Source organism: Hibiscus syriacus, unplaced genomic scaffold (genome assembly GCF_006381635.1).
Source record: "Hibiscus syriacus cultivar Baekdansim isolate YM2019G1 unplaced genomic scaffold, ASM638163v2 tig00110109_pilon, whole genome shotgun sequence".
In the NCBI taxonomy this organism is placed as follows: domain Eukaryota; kingdom Viridiplantae; phylum Streptophyta; class Magnoliopsida; order Malvales; family Malvaceae; genus Hibiscus; species Hibiscus syriacus.
In genome coordinates this window covers 801,376-820,134 of record NW_024062593.1, presented here as the reverse complement: position 1 = coordinate 820,134, position 18,759 = coordinate 801,376, and the positions used below count along the sequence as shown (strand labels likewise).

Sequence of the window (18,759 nt, the reverse complement as noted above, 5' to 3'; positions counted from 1 at the left end):
GGACGATCTTCATGTAGCTCTGGAAAGGGTAGAAGCCATCAGGGCCCTGTCTAGTATGGCTTCACCCTAGCGAAAGGAAAAGCAAATAATCCCATGGAGGATTATCATGTTGCAAAGTTTGCCCAGCTTCGGGAACATGAACTCGGACTTTTTGCTATATATGATGGCCATTTGGGAGATAGTGTACTATGTTATCTGCAAAAGCATTGGTTTTCCAATATCTTAGAGGATGTGAGTTCTCGATTAATCCAATATTAATAATTTTTGTAAGGGCTTAGGGGCTTTGGATACCACAGCCAAAGAGAATCATTCCTGTCAGTTAAATGTTGCATTCGGAAAGAGTGTCTTCTTTTATTATCGCCCCAACTTGCCTTATGCGGTACCGGGGATAATAAACTGAGATGATGGTTCTGTGATTCTTATTATTATAGAACCGAATTCCGGGCTGTGTTAATTGGTTGTTAAATTATGTCCTTTTCCCATATAATAACTTGCAGGAGGAATTCTGGACTGATCCTGGCAGGTCCATTTCTAAAGCTTATGAGAAGACAGACCAAGCAATTCTCTCACACAATCTTGACTCGGGTCGAGGGGGATCCACTGCTGTCACTGCAATTTTGATAGATGGGCAGAAATTATGGGTTGCCAATATTGGAGATTCGCGTGCTGTTCTCTCAAAGAAAGGGCAGGCGAAACAGATGAGTATTGATCATGAGCTGAACACAGAGCGCGGAAGCATCGAGAACAGAGGTGGCTTTGTCTCAATCATGCCAGGTTCTTGCACAACTCCTCTGTGCTTACATCTGATTTTCTCTTTGAGGAAAATTTGTTTCTAATATCACCGAGTGAAACTAATCAGCACTGTATCGGTTTAGTTATTGCTTCCGAAAGCAGATGAATCAGCACTAAAATTTTGTATGATAACGACTTACTGGTGCTGTTGTTGATTGATAATTGATCTTGTTGCATTCTTTCCCAGGGGATTTTGCGAGAGTCAATGGACAACTTGCTGTTTCTCGCGCTTTTGGAGACAAGAATCTTAAATCACACCTCCGATCCGATCCGGACATAAAAACTGCTGATATTGACTCGGATACCGAACTTCTCATCCTTGCAAGTGATGGACTATGGAAGGTGATCCAAATCTCTCTGTGTACGAACCAACAATTCCTAATTTGTTGTTTATTTGTTCTCAGTTTTTTGTATGCAAATGTATCCAGGTCATGTCCAATCAAGAAGCCGTCGATATTGCGAAAAAGGCAAAGGATCCTCTGCGAGTAGCTAAACAACTAATGGCCGAGGCATTGAACCGAGACAGTAAAGATGACATCTCCTGTATTGTAGTTCGTTTCAAGGGTTAAATGCGAATCCGGAAACACGACGGAAGAACAGTTCCTCGATGGCATAAAATACGACTCAATGGGTAAACACCAACTAGCAATCACATCAGAAAATGCATAATAATTAACGGTTGGTGTACGTTAACGTCATTGTATGTTATGCTTTGTTTTTTGTTTTTGCTCGAATTAGTACATCGATAGCATACCTTCAATAAAAAAATTAGTTGACTCTATTCCCATATATAATGGGGTGAGAGGGAGGTAAGGTAGTAGACTACCCCCAACGTCAGGTTGATAGCAGCTTCCGTGGAAGACCTCCGGCAGTCAAAATTATGACCGTGGGACTCGATCCCACGACCACAAGATTAAAAGCCTTGCGTTCTACCAACTGCGCTCTACCTTCAATGAAGCCCCTATAGCTCAGTGGTAGAGCGCCAGTCTTGTAAACTAAAGGTCTGTAGTTAGATCCTGTATGGGGGCAATATGCTTATGTTATTTTTTTATATAAAATTTAATAAAATCTTTAAGCATTAAACACTAAATGTGTTATTCCGTATTTAAAAATTTAAAAATAATTTTATAAAAATAAGTTCAAAGTTTTTGTGCTATTTGAAAATTTTTAAGAACTTTTATAAATTTTTAAAGATCTTATTTTTTTAATTTTAGGATTGTCATTTTTCCATACATAGGATATGTTTGGCCACCAAATCTTGATTATATAAAAATATTTCATATAATTATTAAAAAATTAATTGTCTGTACATGTTTGACAAACACAATGTATTAACATCTTTATTTTGCATTTAGTAGTGCAAAGTGTAATTGTATAATTATATAAGTTAAAATTTTTAAAATAATATTATTGAAGTAATTACATCAATTCTCAATTTTCACTAAGAATTAAAAATATATTTAAATATATCTACTTTAATGAGACTTATAAATTATGTTAATTATCCAAATATACATTATAAGAGATTTTCTAAACGCAACGTTATTACACGTGATAGCTTGTGAAGAAATCACATAGCATTTTTCAAACCGAAAATCCAGATTAATAATATGATGAATGAAATGAAAGTTTAGGGACAAATCGAGAGTGTGTATATAATACAGGGACCAAAACAGATATTAAACCTTAAAAATATGTGAACGGTCAACAAAATTTCCATACCTAGAAAAGCCGGTTCTGGTCTTCACGGTATCAAAATTTAATTTCTCTTCGACAAACAAACCCTTAGTTAAAACCCTCCCAAAACCCTTTATTTCCGTTTCCTTTTTCCTTTCTCTTCGAATCCGATCATGTCTAAAACGCTGAGTCTAATCAAAGCCAATGCTTCCAACCCAAAGGTGTGGATTGTGGCGGGAATAACGGTGGCCGGAATCATAGTAGTGGCGGAGACGCGTAGGAGGAGGAGAAAAGCGATGATCATCAATAGAGAGGATTTTGGCGCTTTCCTCGAACGCTTCGAGTTGATTCCTTTCCCACAGCCTCCACCACCCGCCGCCAAACTTCCGTTATCGGGCCTCACGTTTGCTGTCGAGGACATGTTCGTAATTCCATCACTTTGTCTTTCCTCTTGGTTATGTTTTCTGTCGTATTTTATTTATTTCTCAATGGTTTTTACAGATTTGACGTGAAGGGTTACGTGACGGGGTTTGGGAATCCTGATTGGCGGAGAACACACGAACCTGCTGATCGGACTGCGGTTGTGATTACTGCTTTGTTGAAAAGCGGGGCTAAATGTGTTGGCAAAACAGTTATGGACGAACTGGCTTTTGGGTAACCTTTTATTATGTTTTTATTTTTCTCTAGGTGGAATGTATTTGTTAAAATGTAATCAGTGTTCTTTTGCCCCCCTTTTTTGTTAAATATTAATAGAATGACGGGGGAAAATAAGCATTATGGAACACCTACAAATCCGACCATGCCGTCGCACCTTCCGGGAGGTTCTTCAAGTGGTTCTGCAGTGGCAGTTGCTGCTGAACTTGTGGACTTCGCTCTAGGTAATTTCAGTCCTCGACATTTCTAAGTAATCAATAAACAGTTCCCCAACAGCGTTTCCCATTGTAGTATGCTCTTTTCTTTTGTCTTTTTTTAATGATTAATTAGTTCCTAAAACGAAGCCTGGGATTTCATAGCCTTTTTTGACGACTTTATAGGTACGGACACAATTGGCTGCATGAGGATTCCATCCGCTTTTTGTGGTATTATTGGGTTCCGACCATCTCATGGAGCCGTATCTACGATTGGAATTGTTCCCGTTTCACAAAGTTTGGATGCTATTGGTACTGTAATACAGCTTTCTTATTTAGATTGTTAAGATGTTTGTTGTCCTTCCATGCTGATCATGGCTGTTGATATTTTTAGCTAGTATGAATTATAATTATACCAACTCACTTTGCCTTCACCTACTTTTTATTTTTACTGAAGTGTGTCCATCTGAATGTGTGATCTATTAACGGATTGATACCACTTTGATAAAGAAGTGCAGTGCCCCTCTCGGTTTTATGGCAGACATTGCCTTTTTCAAGATTTCCTTTTTTTCCCTTTTTACTGATTTTGTTAAATTATCATGTCTAAGGATGTTTTGCTCGTGATGCATCTATTCTACATCGTGTTGGACATATTTTACTTCAACTAAAAGCGGTGGAACCTAGAAGGGGAAGGCAGCTTGTCTTTGCCGATGACTTATTCCAGCTCTCAAAGGTTCCCAGCCAAAAGACGGTGCATGTTGTTAGCAAAGCAGTTGAAAAGCTTTCTGGATGTAAGTTTCACGGCCGTCAATTTTATTCATACCAGTTGCATATTTTTTTGGTGTGAAAATCCTGATCATAGTCTGCTGCTCCCTCTCCTGTTTCAATGGTGTGAATCTTACTTCCTGATGTGTCTACCTCTTGTTAATTGCACAGACCAGCCTCCAAAGCATGTCAACTTTTCTCTTTTTGTTACTTCAAATGTACCTAGCCTGAAGGGTTTTCTTCAGCATTCCACAAACCTACAAAATGGAATTTCTGCTTTGCTGGCTCTTTCTTCTGTCATGGTGTCATTACAAAGGTATTTGAGAATAACTCGTCATTACATGCCGGAGCAGATACCTCTTCCACCAGCTTCACTTATTGTAATCCTTCAATTGGGATATTATAATAATCATTGTTGTGCGGAATATTTGTTTCTGGGTTTGTAGACAGACCAACACTCCTAATGTCTTGTAGCTTTACTTTTCAGATACGAGTTTAAAACAAACCATGAAGAATGGTTTAAAGATGTTAAACCAAGATTAGGACCTGAGGTTTCTCATCGTGTTCTCGCTGCAATGAACACTACGTATGAGAATATAAAAAATATGTACAAAGTCAAGACTCAGATACGGGCTGCTATGCAAAGTCTTCTAAAGGTGTTGCAGATTCTTCTCCTACTTCCCCTTTCCTTTTGCTTCTATTTTGTTTCCTTTTTTTTATAGTTAATATATACAGTAATACAAGTAAGTTTCCCCGTTTATTGCCAGGACTGCTTTGTTATGGTTAATTACTGTTACTGTTTTTGATAAGAATGTCAACCATATACAATAATACAAATAAGTTTACCTGTTTATTGTCAAGACAGCTTTGTTACTATGACAACTTCTTAGAATGATCTCGTCTTGTAATTATAAATGAAAACATAGTTTTTGCTTTTTTAATATGAAACAGGGCCAACTACCATCTTATTATGAATTTGAACCTAAAACTTGATATTTGAAAAATTGTTGCCATAGATGAAATGATAGAACCGGCCAGAAGAATAACACGGGAGATTGATAGAATTGATTGAATCAAGATTTATATATATATATATATATATATATATGGCTGGTGTACATTAACAGCGTAACACTGTTTAATTTGGGTTTTACTTTCATGGGTCCAAAAGGCTAGGATGTTAGGACACAGCCTGGAATTGGATTATCTCAATTAACCAAGTTGTCCTCTTTCGTTTCAGGATGATGGGATATTAGTGATTCCCACAATTGCAGATCCTCCACTAAAGCTTAATTCAAAGAAAGGATATTCCACGGAGTTTCATGACAGAGCATCCACGCTATTGAGCATCGCTAGCATGTCTGGGGGATGTCAGGTGGCTTTTGATGTTACCAGGCTTAAGTTTTCAATCTTGTAAGTTGTTTTGTAGCTTGGATATCAGTCTTTTATTTAACCTTACATTCTCTTTCCAGGTCTCTGTCCCATTAGGAAAGCATGATGGTTGTCCTATTTCAGTTTCATTTGTCACATACCATGGAGCAGATAAATTTCTTCTTGATACAGTTTTGGATATGTATGCTTCTCTGCAAGACCAAGTGAGCGTTGCATCCAATTCAGCACCATTGCCTGATGTCAATGGTAATATGGATGCTTCTGAACTCTTGAAGGAAAAGGTTTTACCAACATCTCCCAATATCTGAATTGATTGATTTGCCAAACCAAATTTCTGCCAATGTGAACAGTGCCATGGAGTTTATTTATTGATGGAATCAGTTTGCACTGGTCTGATTATGACTCATCCGAATGATATCTTAATTTGTATATTTGTATTGTTTTCCATTCATAAGTTGTTTTACACTAGTCGAGAAACAGTAGGAAGAATGCCTTGTAACTTGGATGGTTGAGTTCTTGAACCTGTAAAGAAATGATGGTTAACTGCTATTTCTCGCTTTATCACTTGTTCAACTTCTTTCTTTATGTTGCAACATTTCTGAGCAATGTATCCAAGCCTCTCGTGTGTTTGTGATATGTCATTTCTTCTTAAGTTCATTAATAACAACTGTGACCAGGATCAAGAGTAGAATTTTCAGCACAAAATGCTAGTAGACCTTTTTTTTTTTTAAAGTTTCGGTGTCTGGAGAATTAGAACTTGTTATAATTTAAATTAGTATGTTCTGATTTTTATGAGTTTTAGTCAAGGAAAGGTCTGCTGTTACGAGTTTTTTCATGACAAGTTCCATTTCAGGGAAATGCTGCATTTAAGGGAAAGCAATGGAACAAGGCAGTTAATTACTACACTGAAGCTATTAAGTTGAATGAGACAAATGCGACATACTATAACAATCGGGCAGCAGCTTTCTTGGAACTAGGATGGTATAGTGTCTCTAAGATTTGTTGCCACTTTTTATTGCTTTCTTTTCGGTTCACATACTTCCGAAACGAAACTGATTTTCATATATGCAGCTTCCAGCAAGCTGAAGAGGACTGCAATAAAGCAATATCACTTGACAAAAAGGTAATTTAGAATTTATAAAACATGTGACTGTCAATGGTGGTCTTCAATGAAATATCTATCTTTTAAACTTGAAATGTTGAACTTTTTTATGCACGCATGAGAAAAAAGCTGCCGCATTCGAGTGATGTTATTAGTCTGAGTAATAACTCTTTTGCGCAGAATGTGAAAGCATATCTGAGACGTGGGACGGCCAGAGAATCACTACTCTGTTATAAAGAGGCCCTTCAAGGTGATTATAGTTTATGGTGCTTATTATACTTTGCTTGTGATAAGAGACTCTTTTCCTCCCATATGACTAAAATTATTGATAAATACAACTAATTATGCATTTCCGGTTTTTCTTTTATTCCCTTTTCTCTTTCGTCTAAATTATGGAGTGTTTGGACTTAGATTTGGGATAAAGATGGGAAAATTAGTTTAGATAGTAGAATTCCTATTCCTCATCATTTTGGTAGGTTCATTCTGTTCGTACCGGGTTTCCTACCTGATGTGGGTATAATTCAATCATACATAAGGAATAAATTTCATGGAGCATCTTGCAAATAGTTCTTCCGGATACAGAGTGATGGACGTGTATGGGTGTAAACAGATTTACCCTTTTATTTGGAGCCCAAACTCGTTTATATGGTGTTCAAATCTTTAGTAAGTGTGAGATAGTTGAAGATAGTTTAATAATTTATCCTAGAACAATTTTCTTTGTCCCCGTTGCGATCTATTTGCATCTTATAGTTTTCGAATTCAACCCATAGTCTTAAGCAGCGTTTTGTTTTTGGCATTTGCAGATTTCAAACACGCACTGGTTCTAGAGCCACAAAATAAAGTTGCTAGCCTCGCAGAGAAAAGATTAAGAAAACTGGTTAGTTGATACACCCCTTCTCTGCTTCTTATATTGTCTAACGAATATGAAAGAGCGTCGATCAAAGATATGTGCAATCTTTGTGCAATGTCGGCCCTTTGGATAAACTAAAAATCGAAGTAAAAAGCACATATCGTTTAGAGGGTGCCGACTGTTGCAGGTTTTGGCCGTAATTTTAGTTTTGGAGACATTGTTTCTTTGTAATGAATTCATGTTGGATTTGTTCAATGTTGTTGAGAGACACCAATCCAATGAAAACTTATTCAAGTGCTATATTCATGTTGAAAAGGAAAAAGAGTGTAATATCAGTTTTATACCCTGTTTGCTAGGATTACTTATTATTTTTACGCATATCTAAAGGTATACGAGTTATCTCTGTAATTGTCATTCACATGACTTGGTCTGAACAAAGAGATTATTTTACTTATTTTGAAGAAGTTACTAGAATTTTTACTCATCCTTCTTATTTCAACTGTGTATTTGGAATAATTTTTCTTTATTGTGTTAGAACCAAACGAGGCATGATGAGTTTGTATTGTTCGGGAAAATGGGAGATGTGAGAAATTAAAGGGTAAATTATATCCGGGATCACTTAGTCATGGAAGAATATTAATCTAACCATTGATTTTTTTAAAGTTTTTTTTCAATCAGATCACTTAATTATTTGAATGTTATCAATCAAGTTGTCTGTTGTTAATATTTGATGGAGTTGACATGATAGTTAATAAAATTGGTGTAATTATACAATTAGTCTTTATTATTTATATATATATTTTTAAATATTACAGATATAACTAAAAATATAATCCAAGTTTGTAGAATACAATCCATTGTATGCTTCTATCGAGATGGTGAGAAGATCTTAATTTCCATATGGCATGGAAACATGAGGAGGGTTTTCCAAAGTTCAAGTAGCAAAGATTCACTGAACATTTTCTACGCGGAACGTGGCAACGTCCAATGCAGGGCTTTGAACATATGGTGATTTTATTTTCTAGAAGCTCTAAGTTTGACCCGAGTGTTAATTTTTATTAATAAAATATTAACATGATTTAAAAAAATAATAATAAAATACTAAACAGGATTAAATATGTTATTGTCCTTATTTAAAAATAATAATTTAATGACTGACTTAGAAGGTAATTTATCATTTAAATTTTTTATATTAATTTCTTTTATGTATTTTAGAAAACAGTATTGGGTTTGATGAATCATTCATATGATGATAAGCCTCTGCGGTCCACGAAACCACCGTCTAAAAATGGAAAACAAAATCATCTGTTTCCGTTCCCACCCACCAATCCCTAATCCCTACGCTAAAATCACGCACTTTCAGACGAACACAAGCACCAAAACCCAAAGACGTCATCCCTTTCTCTGTTTTTCTCTGTTCCTTCTTTCCCGCTTCGAATATTCTCTCCATTGGAACGATTAAGAAAACCTAACCCCCCTCCTCCCCAGAAGAAGAAAATACCATGGACACGGACATGGACATGGTGGAGAACGCGCCATCCATCATATCCCCTTTGCTCCTCCGGTTCATGGCGTCTCCGGCATTCATTAATGCCGACAAATCATTCTTCAACTTAGCTGAAAGATTCAAGCCCGTTGAAATCATCCGCTACCTTCTTATTTCGTCTTTTCTCCTCTTCCTTCGCTTACTTTCTTTCTTTTCGTCTCCGATTTACCCCCTAAATCCCAACCCCAGTTTTCTACGTTTGATCCCCTGAAAGGAAACGATCGTTACGCGGTTACTTCTGGGGTTGACGATTCGGGGATTGCTCGAGCGCTCTCGCAGGTACTGTCTATTGTTAATGATATTCCCGTTAGTTCGAGGAAGTATGCGATTGTTCGATCTTTAGCCGAAAGACTTATAGAAGAGAATCGTAGGGCAGATACCCATGGTTTGCGTGAAGTTAACCGATCGGTTTTGTCTTCTGCTTTTTCGAGGACCCTTTGCTGCCTCGAGGCTGCAATGGTTGAATCGGGGCAAGATAGGGTTGGTTTTCTTGATGGTGCTGGACCTGCTCCGGTTCAGTATTTGGTGAAAAGGGTTTTAAGGACGGTTCGATCGGTTGGGGATGGGGTTTGGTCCAGGGGAGGAGGACACGGTAACGGGAGTGAGGATGTGAACCGGTCTGGGAATTCGGCTGAGAAGCTGGCTGCTGAGCTTCTTTGGTTGGCGGAGAAGATGGTTGCCTGTGGGTTTGTGGAAGAAGCTGTTGAGCGGTGGGCATCGGCTTCAAATCTGGCTTCGCTTTCTCTTCTGGCTGAGCCACGGGTTCAGGGTTCCCTGGTTAGGGTTTCGGGTATGTTTCCCCCTTTCCTCTCTGTTAAATTTGTAGATTTGAATAACGATGTCGATCATAGTATTACTGTCTCCGTTACGGTTGTGGTGTCCCGATTATGAATATTTTATGTTTTTATATTAAGAATGTTATTATGATGTTGCGACGACATTGGAAAATATTATGATGCGACCGTTATTTAAGACTATTATATTGATTAACAAAATATCGATGTTAAATCTGAATATGTTCGATTTTTGAAATATTACACTGATGTTCTTACCTTTTTTGTGATGATTCAAATGTGCAGCGTTCTTGTTCAAACAAGCAAGGGAAATGGAGCTGGCAGCTGAAGAAACCGGAGAAGGCAACGAGGAGAGCCGGAGGCAAACGAAGATGAAGATGCTAAAGTCATGGTTGCCATTACTCTGCAGAGCTAGCAATGGCACTGATGTGCCGGTGCTCGGCATCAGCGAAAGAGCTGAGCTAGAGAAGGTCTTGGAAGAGAGCATAGGAAGGCTAGAACACGAGGAGCAAGAGCAGGTGCTCTCCCTATGGCTCCACCACTTCGCGTATTGCCCGTCCTCCGACTGGCCTAACCTCCATGCCTCGTATTCTCAGTGGTGTACCGATTCTCGCAAGCTCTTGCTCCTCCATTGAAGATGTGAACCAAAAGAATCAGCTTGTATAATACAAGGATAGGACTATTGATCATCATGATACAATTATCCCATGTATAACTATATTGTTTTGGTCTTGATTCGAATATATCCATAACATATTGCAAGAGGTTTCATTATACGAGGGTGGGATACTTGTGCAGTATTTACAATGATATTAGACATGACATAAACATGTCGAAATCTATATGATATAAATATAATACATGATAAACACGTGATAATATAAACTATTATTACAAAGCCAGATAGTTGTAGTCAATCTTTGGATAATGAGTGGCAACATGTCACCTTCGAAGGTGATGCAATGTCGATAGTTAACAGACTGAACAATTGCCACGAAGATCTGTCGGTTATTGGCCTTTTACTCAACGAGGCCTATGAAACCCTTGCAAATAAACCAGTTCAGAATAAACCAGAGTTCAGAACTAGATATGTTAACCGAGAGGCTAATAGGGTGGCGCACTGTTGCTCAATGGGCTTTATCGAGAGAGAATTCATTTTGGTTTTATTACGACGAGCTGGATTGTATCAAATCTATTGTACTACTTGACGCCATTGGCATTGAAAGTTGCATTTTAATAGAAAAAAAAGTAGGCAATCTTTGCTCTTATATCACATGTAGATAAGGCTGTCATGGTCTGCTATGTTTCTAGTCAAATCAGTTGGACCGATCGAAGTTTAAATTAAATAAGGCACACAATTACTGAATTATTTACCAGAAACCACCTAATGACGATGACTCTTTCCATGGATAACCATATGCTCACAGGTTTGCTGACATGAATCTTGATCTGGTGTTCTGTCAGTCATGTCATCCACCGTTCCCGAATCACTTGAAGGCGAATCAGAATTCATTGCATGAGCAGAGGTAGATGCAGGAATATCCGTATTAGGAACAGTGTTCGATTTATCAGGACTTGATCCTTCATTGAGTTCATATGTAGGCACAGAAGTACTAGTTTCAAGAATTGAATTCTGTGCAATTTCGATTAATGCATCCATTTTCGAAATCCTCGTAGGAACCTCTTGCTTAGTTGCAATCTCGGTTATCCTCGGAAGTTTCGTTAAACCAGGTGAATCTTCGATTCCTCCCACAAAGTTCCTAACATGGATCCCTACATGGCCATTGTATCTACGTCGTTCATGAAATACCTTATGACAGAACTGGCATTCAAATTTCCTGTCTCTAAGTATCACGCCATCCCCAACAGGAGAACCACGCCGGTACCTCCTCGTAGTCCTCAGGTGAAATGACAAAAGGTGCAGCAAATATGCATCCTTCTCATCAAATGTCATATTGCATTTACGACATAAAAAAAAACCATGTATTTCAACTTCAGCCAGGTTATCCATTCCCAGTAAGTTGACTTCCTTCTAGCGTTGTGCAGACGGCCTTCGATCATCGTCTTTCTGGATAGCACCTTCCTGCTATTCCATGAACACATCGAATATTGTTAAGTATTTCTTTTGCAAAATTCTGAAAATTTTCAGTATAATATGGTACAGATAAAATCTCTTAGATCGGCTTAGAATTTTTAAACTGTGGGGCCGCCTTGTTACTGTACATTCCTTGAAAAATTTCTCAAACTATTTGGCATATAGTTCTTATTGCTTAAATTTCATATCTGCGGTAAATAAATGGATTTCTGAATTGATTGCAAGTGCCACTCAGAAAATGACGAAGCAAAAGGAGGAAAGGTACGTTCACCTTTTTTCACATATTTTTTTATAGCACAATAAAGTTTGCAAAGCATTGAACCTGATTAACAATGAAACTTATCTAAAATTATCCTAGACTGAATCTATTGAGCGTTTTTGGTGATGGAAGGGAGTGTTATTCTCCCTTGAGGTCGTGGGTTTGATCAGTTGTGTTTGTAGGGTGTGTTGTCAATGGTTAAAAAAGATTATGAACAAATACTAGTTTGTAATTACTCGGACTATTAAAAAATTATATGAGACTTAAGGAATATTTAAACTAAAAATGTGGGTAAAGGTTGAATTATCTAGTTTCAATACTAGTAAGTGTTCGAAAAATAATTGAATGAATTGATACTATAACTAATTAATAATAAGTGATGTCACTTGATGAATGAACTTAATTTTTGGTTTAAAGTTACATCCATTTAATCATACCTCTTCAACAATTCTCTTCATGAAAATATTAAATCCTTTCATGAAAATATTAAGCCCTTTCATCAGAAGGATAAGTCATTTAATCTAAAGGTTAAGTCCTTTCATCGAAAGTTCCTAACCCCTTCAATCAATTTCTTCACCTATAAATAGGTTAGTTGAGGCACAATCTAAGACACAACTTTGAGACACAATTCACAACGTTGAATTAGGGAAACACTTAGAAAATTCCTTCCAAATTCGTTCTTTCCAGTGATAGAAAAAGATAATATTGTGTTCGACTGATCACTATGGTTGTGCTTACTATTGTGATCGTTTGTTGTTGTATCCTGGGAGACCGATGTCCAACGATAGTTAAAACACCGAGGAGAGGACGAATATGTCTTAAGGAGATGTTCATACATGCCTCAACAAAATTCTTCTTCTGATTTCTAACACCGTTACCTATACACGAGTAACAAATCACATTCCTCTATTTTAATTCTTTATTTATTTGTTTCGTTTGATTATATAATAATATTTATTTATTTATTATTATTATCTCGGATTAACATTTTATCTAACAGTATGTACCTAATAAATAATTACACCCTAAAAGTTGGAGGAGACCAACCCCTTCCCAACCCTAAAATAATTATCAAAGGATAGACATGAGGTTCGAATTTAACGAGCTTTGATCTATCCTAATTTTATAAGATTAAATTTTATTGTATATGGAAAATTCGAGTTCATGTTATGCCACAGGTGAAAGGTATACTACCTTAATCGAATCCCACCTGCTAAAGGAAAACATCAACTATCAGCAACAGCAGAACAGAGTAAAAAAAAAGTTCATAATAAGATATTCTTTTAAAATAGTATCGAATTTATTTTTAATATTTTTTTATTTAAAATTTATTAGAAATTTGAACGTCATTTGACACACATTTCTTTAAGTGACTCTGCTTTTACATTCATCCATATAATATTATGGATTTATGCAAAATAAAATAGAACTCTCTGTCTCTCTTAAGAAATATTATTTAACAAATTTTATATATTTTTATAAAATAGATTTTACATTAATAGTAGTGTTCAAGGAGACTTCATATTCGTTTAGAATTTTTAAAATATAAAAATATATAAATTTTGTTAAATAACATTTTATAAGAGAGAGAAATAGAGTTGTATTTTGTTTTGCATAAATCTATTTATTCAATAAATAGATTTAATTGCATCTTACGCCCCTAAATTATGACACTGTTTAGTGCGATCCTTTGGGCAACATGGAATAGAAGAAATGAAAGCATATTTAAACCGGACATGATAGAGAGCAAGTCAATTTTCGACAAAGGAAAACGAATAGCACTAGATATCATCAAAGCGAGAAACGATCCTACCACAAGAAATAGCCGAGCTAAGACAAGAACCACGATCTGGCAACCACCAGAACACCAATGGTGCAAAATAAACACAAACGGAGCTAGAAACACCATCTCGGGTCGATCGGAACACCAAGGGCGAATGGCTATGGGGATTCGCTAAGAAGATTGGCTTCTATTCCACACTCGAAGCGGAGCTCTGGGGAATGCTGGAAGGTCTACAAATTGCATGGCATACAGAAACTGATTATCATAGAATCAGACAGTAGAGAGGCGGTTAGATTACTCCAAGAAGGAACCTCTGAAGATAAGCAACTCACAATTTTCCACCACATTGAGAAGCTCATTAATCGTGATTGGATGGTAGTTTTCAACCATATCCCAAGAGAGGTGAATAAGGTCGTAGACCTCATCACCAAGCAGGCATGGCAAATCAACAATGGAATGCATGTTTATCACCAGCCGCATGAAGCAGTGATAGATAGTCTCAACTCAGATGGGTTAGGCATAGTTAGTTATTATTGCATAAAAAACCTTAATAATTAAGGTTAATATTACATTTCATAGACTAGGTAACGATTTCCCTAACGAAATTATCTTAAAAGTGATTACTGGCACTATCTCTTCTCTTCATCAGGAGGTGTTGCTGATGGATTAACCATGATCTGCACTCTTTCCTTGTGAGTCACCGACCTGAATTTCGCAACCATCGGTTTCACCTTCTCGGTCATCTTGACGATGACCGAGAACAAAAGCCGATAGAACACAACCATTGCGAACAAGATGGCAAGATCAACCCATTTAGTGTATTCCATCTCTAAATGCCATTTATGCTTCAAGATTTCTTCACCACTAATCGTGGTGCTGACCCTCCAAATCCACCTTGTACATTAGGGAATGTCATGCCTTCAAACTCGTTCTTGAACAATCCCTGGTAAGCATACTTATGGAAAGCGATATGGTACAATGGATATTTCAAAACCGGCTTCGGAAGATCGGTCGGTAATCGGAAGAATCCGCCGACCAGAATCATTAGGCCTTGAATTCCGGAACCTACTATGATTCCCATCAGGAAATTGGGTACCAAACTGGCGACTATCATCATTAAGCTCTCCACCAACATCATGCAAGCGAATAATACTGTTACGAAGAAGAAGAAGTGTTGATATCCCTTGTGAAGTCCCGGAAGGAAATAAGTAATTGCGCCTGGAATAAGTGCCACCATTGCCAAGAATGGCAGTGCAGATAATGTGTTTCCAATGACAAAGGCAGTCACTCCATAGTGGCCGTTTAGTCTTTCGCGTTCAAATATCTGAGAAAAAAATTAATATTTGATGGACCGACAATACAATCGTCTAGTAAAATTCGATGAAAACAATCACAAACCTTCATTTCCTCTACAAAAGAAGGGAATCCACCAATGGCCATGAAAGTTAGAAATGATGCCACAAACATCATCAGTGAACCTCTAGCCTGAACCGATTCATAGTCCATCCCAATGTGGCTAAACACGGTGCCGATGACAACGGATAACGTGATATAGATACACAGACGCATCCAATAGTAGCCGAGATCACGAGACATGTTAGTGAAAGATCTTCTAGTCAGGACATGGCACTGGGTGAAGAACTTAGCCTGCATTTTGTTCTTCTGCAACGCTTCCCCACCCTAACAGACACCATAATTACGCATCCAAAATATTTGTTCATGTCATTCCATTCAGGAAAAAAACAATGAGATGCTATTAACCCAACCTGTTTACAAATCTGAGCTATCTCTTGCTGAACCATTTGATATACATTAGAAGACTTGTATGAATTCACCAGGATATCAATTACTTCCTCTGTTGGGATTCCATTAGCGTATCCTAGCTCGATATCCTGGTTAAAGGAGAAAACCGTATACGATATTAGTCGTTCGAGTCTTGTGAAATAAAAAAAATAATCGTTTACGGTAAAGGGTCGGATCATACCTTGTCAAAGTCCTTATTTATGGTTTTGAGGAAGTGATCAGATGGATTCTGGAGATTGGGGCATGGGAATCCATTTAAAGCAAAAAACTAGATCATATTTTAGAAAACAAGACAGATTAGTTTGTTAATTGTTATGCCAATTCTACATGTGGGAATTATTGTAGTAGGTAAAGGAGAATAATATACTTCATTTGCTGCAGAAACGGGACCGAAGTAAACTGTTTTGCCTGCAGATAAAAGGTAAAGATTGGTGAAGAGTTGAAACACTTCAAAGCTAGGCTGATGAATGGATGCAATGATTGTTCTTCCAGTATCATCCTTCTGGTTCAAGCTGGCTATTCTGCTCATAACATAGTAAGAAGCAGCACTGTCAAGTCCACTAGTGGGTTCATCAAGGAACAGAAGCTTTGGGCGAGTGAGGATCTCAATGCAAATGCTAACTCTCCTCTTTTGTCCACCGCTCAGCCCTTTAGCTCCCCACCCACCAATCCGAGTATCAATGGCGTCTTGCAATCCCATTTCTCTTATTGTCATCTCAGCTCTCTCTTTCTTCTCTGCTTTCGTCATTGTATCAGGCAATTGAAGCTGAGCAGAGTAGTAAACAGCTTCACGAACAGTCAGCGTTGTGATCAATGCATCGTCTTGGGTTACATATGCCTGCAGTAAAAATGCTTTCCATGAAAAAGATGGTAACTTTTTTTAATGAAATTTAATGTTTTTGTTAATTTCTATCTTCTCCTTACTGATGTTCCATAAGCCAAGGATTGTGTACGTCCATTGATGAGAATATCCCCTGCTTGCCTTGTGTTTGGACCAAGTCTCCCTGTAAATGAAAACTGATTATATATTCTCTCCATGAATGAACTTTCACGGAACATATGTGGTTTAATGAATTACCTGCTAAGGTATCGAGAAGTGTGGACTTCCCACAACCAGAAGGGCCCATTATTGCCAACAGCTCACCGGGGCGAGCATAGCCGGTTAAGCCCCGAAGGATCGATCTTCCTCCGGCAACCGTGACCCACAAATCGTCCCAAGTCAATGAAACGCCGTCCTCCATGAACCTGTTACTTCGGCGTCCATTGTTTCTCGCTTGAATCGGATTAAGGTTTTCAACTTCGAAGGCAGCCATGGTTTCTGATCTACTCTGCACACTAAAGTAAGCAAAAAGGAACCGAGATCGAAACAGGGACTGAGGTCTCGTTTTACTACAAGTTCGCTTACTCCTTTGTGTACATTATGGAGAAAACCAGAAACACGTACTATATTTATAATGGGATCACTTGAGGTGTACTAATTTTTTTTATTAAGTTAAAGTTGTTTACAAAATAATATATATTTTAAGTATTCTTAACCGTCCGATAATAAACGTCTAATCATCCTTGCAGATACTTATGTTTGAACTCGTGATCTTTAGAAATAACAACGATTCTTTTAACTAAAGTAAGTCGGTTCGTGTATTTGAGGTGTAATAATTATATTTGCATGATTTTATATTAGTGGTATAAATTTATATTAGAAAATAAAATATATAAAATTATAAATATAGAATATAAAATTAAATTATAAATGAAAACTATAAAATATATTTAAATTAATTGAGAGTTTTTCTTTTTAAATGCGATCACACTCTAATACCGCTCTATGCCTCTATCTATCCATAAATGCACGAACCACAATTTGGCTTAGTAGTCTAGGTTAATTATTTAATTTTTAAGAAAGAATGAAATTATAAAATTTTAAGGAATAAAATATATTTTTAATAAAAATTATAAAATATTTAAAATATATGATTATTTGCTTTCGTCAATGTCTCTCGATCTATCTCTACGTATGCATTGCAAAGATAATCGTGTTTCTCGTGGTAATCGTGTTTCTCGTGGCCACTTTCCACTTTGGGCGGAGGAGATGTCTGAGAGTGACACCGCGGGCGGCGACGACGAATACAAAAAGAAGAAGGAATACGTCACCGTGGTTGTACTGTGTCTGAAACTACGTGGTTTAGGTTTTTATTATGTGCATTAGGTTTATACACGTTTAAATAATAAGATTTTTATGATTGGGTTGGCATGGATGATGTTTGTTAGTTTTTGGAGGTTGGGGTTGGAATTAGGGTTGTAAATGTGAGTCGTTCGAGATCGTTAAAATTTGGTCATCTCTTAAATTAAATGAATTCGATTAAAACTCAAACTCGACTCTAATTCTTAATGAGCTGAAGTGAGCTACTTCATACTCGACTCGAAAAGTTCATGAACAACTCGAAAAAATAATACATTAAATTTTTTGTTTTTAAAATTAAATTATTAAAGATATTAACACACACACATATATATAATACAATATAAGATTTTCATGTAGTTATAGTTCAAGTTCGAGCTCGAGTTTGAGTTTCAATCGAGTTAAGTCTGAGAATATTTTGAGTTCATATTTTTTTCGAGCTCAAATTGAGCTTCAAATTTTTTTTATTTCAACTCGAGCTTGAAAATTTTAAGCTCGCAACATTTCGAGTCGTGTCAATCTTCAATTTTTTATTTCGAGTTCGAGTTGAGCTTGACAATTTTAAGTTCGTAAATTTTAAGTCAAATCGAGTTCAGTTCCACACTTTCCAAATCGAGTCGAACTCACAATACTCGAGTTTAACTCGACTCATTTACAAATTTGATTAAAAGTTTGAGTCTAGATTCATGTAAATTATTCAAAATATTATCATACAAATATGAACTAATTATTGTTTTTTTATCGAATATTTGAATGACCAAATATTCAAATATGAATTTCATTGAATAATGTTTTAAACATTGGTCTTACATAACTCAAAAGTCAAATCCATGGGAAATTATAAGACACTCGTTGGATACCATGTTTTCCACAC

The 18,759-nt window shown here is 36.9% G+C and overlaps 3 protein-coding genes, 1 non-coding gene and 1 pseudogene across 4 annotated transcripts; 4 read left to right on the top strand and 1 right to left on the bottom strand.

Annotated features, from left to right (window-relative positions):
• Nucleotides 1-59: 59 nt before the first annotated feature.
• Nucleotides 60-1,565, top strand: LOC120214950 (probable protein phosphatase 2C 9). The gene is made up of 4 exons (XM_039212751.1): nt 60-231; nt 498-774; nt 980-1,134; nt 1,221-1,565. The coding sequence occupies exons 1-4, from the start codon at nt 94-96 to the stop codon at nt 1,359-1,361; spliced, it is 711 nt and encodes a 236-aa protein (XP_039068682.1). The 5' UTR covers nt 60-93; the 3' UTR covers nt 1,362-1,565.
• A 184-nt stretch (nt 1,566-1,749) lies between these two features.
• On the top strand, nt 1,750-1,821 carry TRNAT-UGU. The gene has a single exon. It is a non-coding gene; the product is annotated as a tRNA-Thr (tRNA).
• A 745-nt stretch (nt 1,822-2,566) lies between these two features.
• On the top strand, nt 2,567-7,686 carry LOC120214939 (outer envelope protein 64, mitochondrial-like). Its single transcript, XM_039212739.1, has 13 exons — nt 2,567-2,890; nt 2,971-3,123; nt 3,223-3,347; nt 3,504-3,629; nt 3,926-4,108; nt 4,254-4,398; nt 4,570-4,738; nt 5,323-5,457; nt 5,555-5,755; nt 6,328-6,455; nt 6,546-6,597; nt 6,757-6,826; nt 7,380-7,686. Exons 1-13 carry the CDS (start codon nt 2,643-2,645, stop codon nt 7,460-7,462), a joined length of 1,818 nt encoding a protein of 605 aa, XP_039068670.1. The 5' UTR covers nt 2,567-2,642; the 3' UTR covers nt 7,463-7,686.
• A 1,379-nt stretch (nt 7,687-9,065) lies between these two features.
• Nucleotides 9,066-10,518, top strand: LOC120215040 (the record flags this gene model as incomplete). The annotated part of the gene is made up of 2 exons (XM_039212833.1): nt 9,066-9,762; nt 10,052-10,518. Coding segments are annotated over 2 exons (1,047 nt in total), but the record flags the coding sequence as incomplete, so codon positions are not given.
• Nucleotides 10,519-14,039: 3,521 nt separating this feature from the next.
• On the bottom strand, nt 14,040-17,131 carry LOC120214938 (annotated as a pseudogene).
• Between the last annotated feature and the right edge of the window lie 1,628 nt (nt 17,132-18,759).

Coding starts and splice junctions, on each gene's coding strand:
- LOC120214950 (XM_039212751.1), top strand. CDS start 94: ATGGAGGATTATCATGTTGCAAAGTTTGCCCAGCTTCGGGAACATGAA. Junction 232..497: donor TTTCCAATATCTTAGAGGAT/GTGAGTTCTCGA, acceptor AATAACTTGCAG/GAGGAATTCTGGACTGATCC. Junction 1,135..1,220: donor CAAGTGATGGACTATGGAAG/GTGATCCAAATC, acceptor AAATGTATCCAG/GTCATGTCCAATCAAGAAGC.
- LOC120214939 (XM_039212739.1), top strand. CDS start 2,643: ATGTCTAAAACGCTGAGTCTAATCAAAGCCAATGCTTCCAACCCAAAG. Junction 3,348..3,503: donor ACTTGTGGACTTCGCTCTAG/GTAATTTCAGTC, acceptor ACGACTTTATAG/GTACGGACACAATTGGCTGC. Junction 5,458..5,554: donor GCATGTCTGGGGGATGTCAG/GTGGCTTTTGAT, acceptor TTCTCTTTCCAG/GTCTCTGTCCCATTAGGAAA.